This window comes from Watersipora subatra, chromosome 7, assembly GCF_963576615.1.
Source record: "Watersipora subatra chromosome 7, tzWatSuba1.1, whole genome shotgun sequence".
NCBI classification, from domain to species: Eukaryota; Metazoa; Bryozoa; class Gymnolaemata; order Cheilostomatida; family Watersiporidae; genus Watersipora; species Watersipora subatra.
In genome coordinates, this window is record NC_088714.1 from 27,118,950 (window position 1) to 27,128,183 (window position 9,234).

Below are 9,234 nucleotides of genomic sequence, written 5' to 3' on the forward strand. Positions count from 1 at the left end.
TTAATAACACATCCAGGAGATTGCTAAATAGTATGTGATTCTCCTTCTGTTTAACTCTTGATTATATGTGTATGCGATAGATATTGGTGTAATGATGAAACTTAATACAGATAAAAGAAGGTATCAGCATCAAAAAATGAGGCTTAAAAACTACATGTTGTTGGCTCAAAGGCTGACAAAACAATGACACCTAATCAAGCTGTATGGCACTGTGGCAAGTCAGACAGACCACACAAGACCATTAGACCACCCAAGATCAACTGGCATTCGCTCTGGGCAGGAACAGTGAATCACACTTGGTGACTAGATATTGCAGTGCACTATCAAATTAGGAAATTTAACAGACAGCAGAACTTTACACTCCCACCTTAAATTTTCATAATTTTCAACATGATTGGTGCTAGCACATATTATTTGATTTGACTGGTAAAAGTTTAATCAATTTCACAACTGGTCTGATTAGAAATTTTCCAGAGTTTTTTGCCTGTACACGGTTGCCTAACAGTACTTTAGCTGAGCGTATTTGTCCATCTTGAGATGTGTAACAATCAGAAACTCGGCCTTTTAACCAGACATTTCTTGTTGTTTGGTCATCTTTGATTAATACGATGTCACCTACTGCTATATTATTTGTTGTCTTGTGAACCCACTTTTGACGAGAATGCAGTTGGGATAAGTATTCTGTCTTCCATCTTTTCCAGAATACATTAGCAATGTGTTGAACCGCGCGCCAGCGCTTGCGACTGTACATATCGGACTCATCAAAGCTTCCAGGGGGCGGTAGGGTAACATCAGATTTCATAGTCAGAAGCATGTTAGGACTTAGAGGCATGTCTTCTTCAGTAACCACAGATAGTGGTCTGGAGTTTATGATGGCCATGACTTCGTACATCAAGGTGCGAAGGTGGCTTGTGTCAAGCCTATCACTATGAGACTTCAAAAGAGACTGAAGGACATTTCTAGCAGTTCGGATCATACGTTCCCAAACGCCACCCATGTGACTGGCGCTGGGAGGATTGAGTTTAAACTCAAGCACGCCTTTTTCTGTTAAATCTTGAACAGCTCCAACAAAGTTGGTGCCCTGGTCACACCAGATCTTTCTAATAGGCCCGCGAATAGCTATAACGTTTCGAATTCCGTTCACAAAGGCTGTTGTGCTCATATCGTCCAAAACTTCAAGGTGCACTGCTCTGCTTGCGAGGCATGTTACCATGAGTCCATATCGTTTTAGCTCTGTCCTTCTATCTTTGACCATGAATGGTCCAAAACAATCGATCCCACAATAGCTGAAGGGAGGCGATTGGCTAGATCTTTCATGAGGAAGTGAGGCCATTTGGGGTGTTGGAGGTTTAGCTCGGTGGGATCGACAAGTAATACACTGGTGTATCAAAGAGGCTATTATACTTCTGGCACCTATTATCCAGTACCCAGAAGATCTCATCTTGGCCAATGTGAAGCATCTTCCTTGATGGGCCACTTGCTCATGAAGATGCTGAAGAAGAAGGCGAGTAAAATGCCCACTTTTGGGAAGCAGAATTGGATGTTTCTCAGAAAAACTGAGAGCTGTGCTGCGATTGAGGCGGCCTCCTATTCTCATTACTCCATTTTCATCCAGAAAAGGGTTCAGGTTGAAAACTGTACTCTTTGGATTTAGTGGCTGCTCTTTTGTCAGAGATTGCACTTCTGGAAAATGCTCAGCTTGTATGCATTTAACTATGTACAGGAGTGGTGCGTTAATTGGCAGTTGAGTGCCCTTTAACTTGGCTACTCTATTGAGAAAGAATTTAGTGACTTTGATAGCTTTATTCCAACTAGAGAATCGCTGTAGTCGCTGATAGAGAGTTTGACTGGGACTAGAAATCGTTTGGACACAAAGGGATTTGACTTCAGGGTCATCAGGTTTTACTTCGGGTGTCAACTGATCAGGAAATTGCATAGGTTCCTTCCAGAGAAAATCTGGACCTGTAAGCCAGTTAGATTTTAACAGCTGAGTGATAGTCAGGCCTCTTGAAGTGTGATCGGCAGGGTTTTGATCTGTAGGGACATAGCGCCAATTTTCAGGACTTGAATTGTCTCTCACCTGCTGAACTCTATTAGTCACATAAAGATGAAACTTTTTAGTTGTGTTTTTAATGTACCCAAGAACAATTTGAGAATCTGTCCAAAAGGTTTCTGTGGTATCAATCTCTAGCTCAGATTTAATAAATCTGGACACTTTAGCTGCGGTAACCGCTGCTTGCAGTTCCATGCGCGGAATGGTTATGGGCTTGATTGGTGCTACTCTGCTCTTGCTCATTACAAGTGAACAATTTACTTGTCCTTGTGTGTTTACTAGTCTGAGATAACTAACCTCACCGTAACCACGAGTACTTGCGTCACAGAAGTGATGTAGCTCAGCCTTGAAGATGTCGCCAAAGTCTGTCGGTTGATAACATCTTTGGATGCTTATGTTTGTTAAGTCTGGAATAGAAGCTTTCCATTCCTTCCATAGTGACAATAAATCACCTGTCAGGTGATCATCCCAAGAAGCTGAACTTCTACACATATCCTGTAGAATGTTTTTGCCAATTAAAATATATGGCGAGAGGAATCCAAGAGGGTCAAAGATTGAGGCCACCGTAGATAGTACACCCCGTCGGGTGTCTGGTTTTGTAGCAGTGTCATGGTGAAAGGTAAAATTATCCTTTTCAGTGTCCCATAGAATACCAAGTGATCGCTCTTGGGGAAGCGGATCAGAAGATAGGTCAAGACTAGCAATGGCACGGGCGCACTCACTTCTTGGAAGTTGTGACATCACTTCGCGGCTGTTGGATGCTATTTTGTGAAGTCTTAACTGGCCGGCAGCACATAGTTCACGTGTCTCATAAATGAGAGAAACTGCTTCAGCCTCATTGAAGACACTTGTGAGACCGTCATCAACATAAAAGTTGCGGTGAACAAATTGATGAGATGCAGAATGGCCAGACAATAATGAATTATATTGATCGGCGAGAAATCGAAGTCCATATGTTGCGCAAGCGGGCGAAGATCTAGCCCCGAAAAGATGCACTGTCATTTTGAAAGTAGCTAGATTTCCATCACAATCATACCAAATAAACTGTAAATAGTCTTGGTGCTCTGGTTTCACCTTGAATTGGTGAAACATCCGTTCTATATCACCCATGAAGGCTACAGGGTTCAAACGAAATCTAAGAAGAATGCCTTGAAGATCATTCATGTGATCGGGTCCTTGTAGTAGAAAGTCATTTAAACTGACTCCTCCCACTTTAGCAGCGCAATCAAACACAACGCGAATACGGTCAGGCTTGCGAGGATGAAAGACACCGAAATGAGGAATATACCAAGAGTTGGTAGTGTCGTCGGTTGCCAGAACTGCTTCCCCCTTTGTGATGATGTCAGACATAAATTCGTGGTATTGCAGTTTATATATGGCATCTTTTTTGAACTTTTTTTCAAGAAGATGAAATCTGTGCATTGCAGTAGTTTTTGTGTCAATGCTGAGCGGTTTAGCCTTGAATGGTAATGGCATTGTTATGTAACCCTGCTTATCTTTATGAATTTGCTCTTTCATAATTTTTAGGAATTTGAGATCATCGATTGACATTGTCTTTATCTCATCAGCGTGATTTGTTTGAAAGTCAGAACTAAGAACTTTTAGTATTTGTTGTTCGAATTTATCTGTGTTGGGGAAGTCAGGAGTTTCTGTTTTGATTTTAAAAGAGATACATTTTCTAGTCGTTGGCTGTTGTACTGCCAAGTTTACTATTGTCCCAGATTGAATGGTATGAGCGCAACTGTTGTAGCTGTGTGCAGAGTTTGTGGCGTTTCCCATCAAGATCCAACCCAAGTCAGTGAGACGAGCAAAGGGCTCATGGTCTTCTCTACTGATTTCTTGTCTAGATATAAACACATGTGGAAGATTGTTTCCAATCAACAATCCGAGCTCGAGGCTGGCTGCTTTTTGAGCAGAGATGAACTGAGAGGCAAGATGTTGTAAGTGTGGCCAGTTTTGCACTGATGTGGCATTGGGTATCTCTTCTGAGTTGAAAGGTATTTTGCTTGTGCTTATGCACGGTGGAAGTCTACTTGCTCTGCTCTGATGGTAGCCACGAACCAGCAGTCCTGAGGCCGCTTGGCGCATTGAATCAGTGCCCTCAGTATCAGTAAGTGTACTAATTTTCATAGCTGCATCACAGGTCTGTACATTGAGCTTGTCAAGGGTATTTTGAGTGATGAAGGTTCGATTTGAACCGGAGTCTAGCAAGGTAAACACCAGAACTTCTTTTTCAGGATTATCTTTGGTTGAAATATACACTGGTATTGTCCATGACATGATATTAGCTGGTCTGGTGTCGGAACAGTTTAGGGCTGTTGCTGATTTCTCACTGTCTGTTTGTATTACTTCTATAGGAGTCTTACTTTTGCTGTCTTTATCTTTTACGTAGTATTCATGAAATACTGTGAGGTGCTGTTGGTTGCAATTTTTCTTTATGCATTTCTCTGGAGACCGACAATCAGTCATTCGGTGTCCAGGCTTAGAACATGCAAAACATAAGTTATGGCTCATGAAAAACCTTTCGATTTCGGAGTGTATTTGCTTACCAAGCTTGAAACAAGTACCCGTCGTATGATTGTTCATGTTGCAGTTCAAGCATGGGTATTTGTTTTGTTTCAGACCATTGGCATTGTAACAATTGTGAGACTTACCGTCAGCTATGGTTGCTGTCGAAAAAGACATGATTTTGTTGCTTTTGTCGCTTTTACCTTTTACTGACTTATCTGTTTTTCCAGTCTTGATACGCTTTAGTCAATGTGTTGTTTAATGTGTCAGATTCATGAACTAGAAAGTCGATGAATTCTTGGAGTGGTGGAAACTTGCTCAATTTCTTCTCCAGTTTTGTGGCCTTTGCTGTCCATCTGTGAGCAATATGTAATGGAAGTTTTCGTATCAGCCGCTTGTTTACAGATTCAGAACCAAGGTTCAAATCACTATCACATTCTGAACAAACTTCAAGAAAGTCAATGAAGTCTTCTAACTGTTCGCCGTCATTTGCTTCAATTTTTTGCCAGCTGAGTAACTTTTCCTCCATGGCTTCCGCCACTATTTCTGGTTTGCCATATTTGGTGTCCAGTTTCTTCCAGGCAAGCATCCATGCACTTTCTGTTTTTCTATAGCTGAGGCCCTCTATTTTTTGCCAGGCCTTGCCTGTAACATATTGCTGCAGTTTGAGCCATTTTTTGCCTGGTGTACATGAACTGAAATCAAAGGTTTCGAAAAAGGAGGCCTTCCACTGCTGATACTTAAGTGTCTCACCCTTAAATATGGGTGGTTCATCAGGACGCTGGCGAACCGTGTTGATTGCTTCAGCAAGAGCAACAGGATCAAAGACTGTAGTAGGGGTACTAGAAATCGTCATAGGAGAACTATCTGGGGAAGCTCTTGGAAGGCGCAGTGGTGTGATCACCTCATTGGCAGGCCGTTGTGATGTTTGTCGGAATAACTCATTTGAGTCTTTTAGCTGTGTTTGTCCTGAATTTAACTTATTGGTGACAGGAGGGCGCAACAATGACTCATTGTTATCTTCCAATTTTTCTGCTATTGCTTGTGCGTAAATCTGCTCACGTTGGCGCTCAGCTTCTAACCCTGCTTTTAATTTAGCTTGTGCTATCAGACTTTTATTTCTTTGAACTTGTGTCTGAAGTTGGAGGCTTTCCTCCTCAAGTTGTTGAGATTTTATCTCGGCTTGAAGCTGGGCTTGTTTAGTTGCAGCAGCAGCTTTTGCCTCGGCCTGCATGATTTTGAGTGACTGAGAAAGTCTGCTCGAGCCTGATTTACTAGACCTGGATTGTCTAGAGGAAAGAAAGGATGAATTTTTGGATTTTATGCTTTCTATGTCTGGCTCAGCGTGCTTGGTTCTTGTTACCAACTTATTCATACGAATTTCTAACTGGTCGATAACCTTCCTGTTATCAGCAAGCACGCGATCTATTTCTACAATGTCTTCCTTGTCAGGTTGTAAGTCGCTTTCATGAGCTTCTTTGTATGCACTATGCAGTTTTGTGATATTAACTGCACCTAATGTGATTTCTCCATGCATGCTGTTAAGCTGTTCATAGGAGAGTTCAATAGAGTTATCTCGCAAGTCATTTAATGTAGCTTTGTGACTTACACTGAGATTTTCAATAGTTGCTTGTAACTCAGACTTAATTGACTGTATTTTTAGTCTTGGTGAAAACCTCCTACTGGTAGATTCTTCACTGTGAACAGAAGCGAGTTCTTCGCTATCAGACATGATTTAGTTTGGGAGAAAAAGCTTGGAACTCAACTCGTATTGATTTAACCCAATGAATTCGAGGACACAACTCCAAGAAGGTGGCAACGCGATCTGCACTATGGTCAAACCTGTCAGAATTTTCAGCTGAAAATTGTTCTATTTTTTAACTTGTTTATAGCTATCTTACTAAAAAATGCCAAAATTTTTAAGACAATGCACTAGGTTTAATTACAGTAGGTTTTACTGACAGCAATCAATACAGGATTAGTTTTGAAATTCATACCACAAATTTTCTCTGCAAGAAATCAATTGAGACTATCACCCTTGTATGATTCACTGCCCAATGACCAGAATCTGCACTAGTAGAATTGCTTAATTGCTAACGCACACTATTTAGTGAACAATTCAACTAGCTGCGTAAAAGGATTTATAAATCATTAAAAAACAAAACACAAAACAAAGTCAATTGCTGTTGTTTAAAGAAAAAAGAAAAGGTAATGCGACTTATCAAGTTGGAAGTCAAGATGTCTCTGGCTGCGTGGCTCTAGCTGCTCGACTCTGGCTCCTTGGCATCACTTTTCCTTTGTAAATCAACGGAGTTTCACCTGGGCTGCTGGAGGCGAAATTAATGTTCATTGATATATATATATGTATATATATATATATGTATATCCTATATACGTCTGGCAGTTCGATTTCACTTCCGTTAGTGTGTGTAAGTTTCACTGTAGCGAATCCCCTGGTTCGTAGTTATATTGTCACATACGGGTGATGAGGCATAGTGTATATTCTATTAAAAGTTTATTATATATGCTTGTCAACACCGTGAAACTACAATAAAACAATAACTCGATTGTCGATAAAGGTTATTGAAAGTATGCTAATTATACAGGTAGCCATCTGCAAAGCCATTTAGAAACATATAAAATAAAACACATAAAATGAAAAATATAATATTTACCTTAATAACACATCCAGGAGATTGCTAAATAGTATGTGATTCTCCTTCTGTTTAACTCTTGATTATATGTGTATGCGATAGATATTGGTGTAATGATGAAACTTAATACAGATAAAAGAAAGTATCAGCATCAAAAAATGAGGCTTAAAAACTACATGTTGTTGGCTCAAAGGCTGACAAAACAATGACACCTAATCAAGCTGTATGGCACTGTGGCAAGTCAGACAGACCACACAAGACCATTAGACCACCCAAGATCCACTGGCATTCGCTCTGGGCAGGAACAGTGAATCACACTTGGTGACTAGATATTGCAGTGCACTATCAAATTAGGAAATTTAACAGACAGCAGAACTTTACATTACCTTATACATTTGTTTTTTTGAAATTGTTTAAAACTAAGTTTTTGCTGCTATTATCTATTATTTTAATTTGGAATTTTTAAATGTGTTATTTTAATTTCAAACGTGCGTTACACTTCTATTTCTCGTTTTTTGTAAGGTTCGATTGCTGAATCAGTAAAGGCTAATACTTTTCACGCGGACAATTGTATTATCTTGAGTAGGAGTAGCTTCTACATTCTTTCTCCGTTCAGTCAGACAAAGGACTGGACAAAGACAGTCCCATATCTCATTTTTACATTTTTACCAGTATCAAGAGGTACCAGTATTGTCGTATTCAAAGTTATGATAGATAGGTTCTGCTAGAACAGTAACCTTTTTTTATACACTTCTACACTTCATAAACACTTCTATGCACAAATTGTTATTATTTATTCAACATATTCAGGATTTTTATTTTGTTTTCTCAGTTCGTATTAACTGTATCATTGACAAATCATCTTTTATTGTAATCGTAGCAAAACAAAAATAATTTAGCTATTATTTGCAAATTATTTCACATTTACATTTAAGACTTTCATAGTTTCTAGTTGAATGTGCAGCATATTTAGCCAATGATAACAGCCCTCACTGGGGGGCTGTATATTATTGATGTAGCCACTCCTCAAAAAGTACCAATAATAAAAAATAGTAAGAAAAGTGCATCAATGTTTAGGAATAATAAAACAGCTGAAATAAGAAAAACTTAAACAGAATTTCAATAGATTTTATCAAAAGTATCGGAATTTTTTTTCCATTTGCGATTGTTTTTGATGTTTTAAGTGATCTGATTGCCAAGATGTTTCAAGATTAAAATAAACAAAACTTGATAGTGATTAAAATGCTCAATTGAAAGTGCAATTGAAAGTGCGATGGTAGTGTCTATAATTGCAAGAAAACCAACAAATTAGAGATGCGTACCGCTTCAACTTGACCCCAATAGCCGATATCATATATCACAATGATAGCAATTAATTTCGTCCTTTCACACGGATTTTTTTAGGCGTTCTAATTTTGATAAGGTTTCATCAATTTTAATCTAAAAAGAAACAAAAAGATGAAAATTGCTAATAAAATCTGCAAAGGTTTTGCATAAGTTCAACTTTAATAGCATTCAAACCTTTGATTCAGGTCAATAAGGTGACCTGAATTTTGTGCAATTGTGCAAAATTGTGCAAAAATATTTTTTGGTCAATTGTGCAAAAACTGATAGCTGAATTTCTCAGTTATTCTATTGAATGAAATTAAATAATTGTTGAAGCAGATATAAGACTACCTTTATTTGTATATCTGTCGATCACCTCCAATAATACAACTCTTCCAATTAGATTGTATGTTTAAAAAAAGTTAAACAATTCAGCGATGTGCTACGAAGTTTGTCATTAAAGTAAAGAAAAGGTTTTGGTAAATGATGTCAGTGCTTTCATGAATGTACTACTGAAATGTGCTGCACATAATGTATTGCACTATGTATTGATAATAAAAGATTTTTTGGGCTGTTGCCAAATATACATGTACATTTTAGCTAGCTATAAGAAAGGTAATGCTTTAATCAATCTAAAATTTGACGATTTTACGATTTTACATCAGATTTGGCTTAACACCATGGTGTTAACAT

The 9,234-nt window shown here is 38.7% G+C and overlaps 2 protein-coding genes across 2 annotated transcripts; both read right to left on the minus strand.

Annotated features, from left to right (window-relative positions):
• Positions 1 to 400: 400 nt before the first annotated feature.
• Positions 401 to 4,183, minus strand: LOC137400610 (uncharacterized). Its single transcript, XM_068086941.1, has one exon. It carries the CDS (start codon positions 4,181 to 4,183, stop codon positions 401 to 403), a length of 3,783 nt encoding a protein of 1,260 aa, XP_067943042.1.
• A 592-nt stretch (positions 4,184 to 4,775) lies between these two features.
• On the minus strand, positions 4,776 to 6,293 carry LOC137400611 (uncharacterized). The gene has a single exon (XM_068086942.1). It carries the CDS (start codon positions 6,291 to 6,293, stop codon positions 4,776 to 4,778), a length of 1,518 nt encoding a protein of 505 aa, XP_067943043.1.
• Between the last annotated feature and the right edge of the window lie 2,941 nt (positions 6,294 to 9,234).

Excerpts from the sequence above, each read along its gene's own strand:
- LOC137400611 (XM_068086942.1), bottom strand. The coding sequence starts at position 6,293 with ATGTCTGATAGCGAAGAACTCGCTTCTGTTCACAGTGAAGAATCTACC.
- LOC137400610 (XM_068086941.1), bottom strand. The coding sequence starts at position 4,183 with ATGAAAATTAGTACACTTACTGATACTGAGGGCACTGATTCAATGCGC.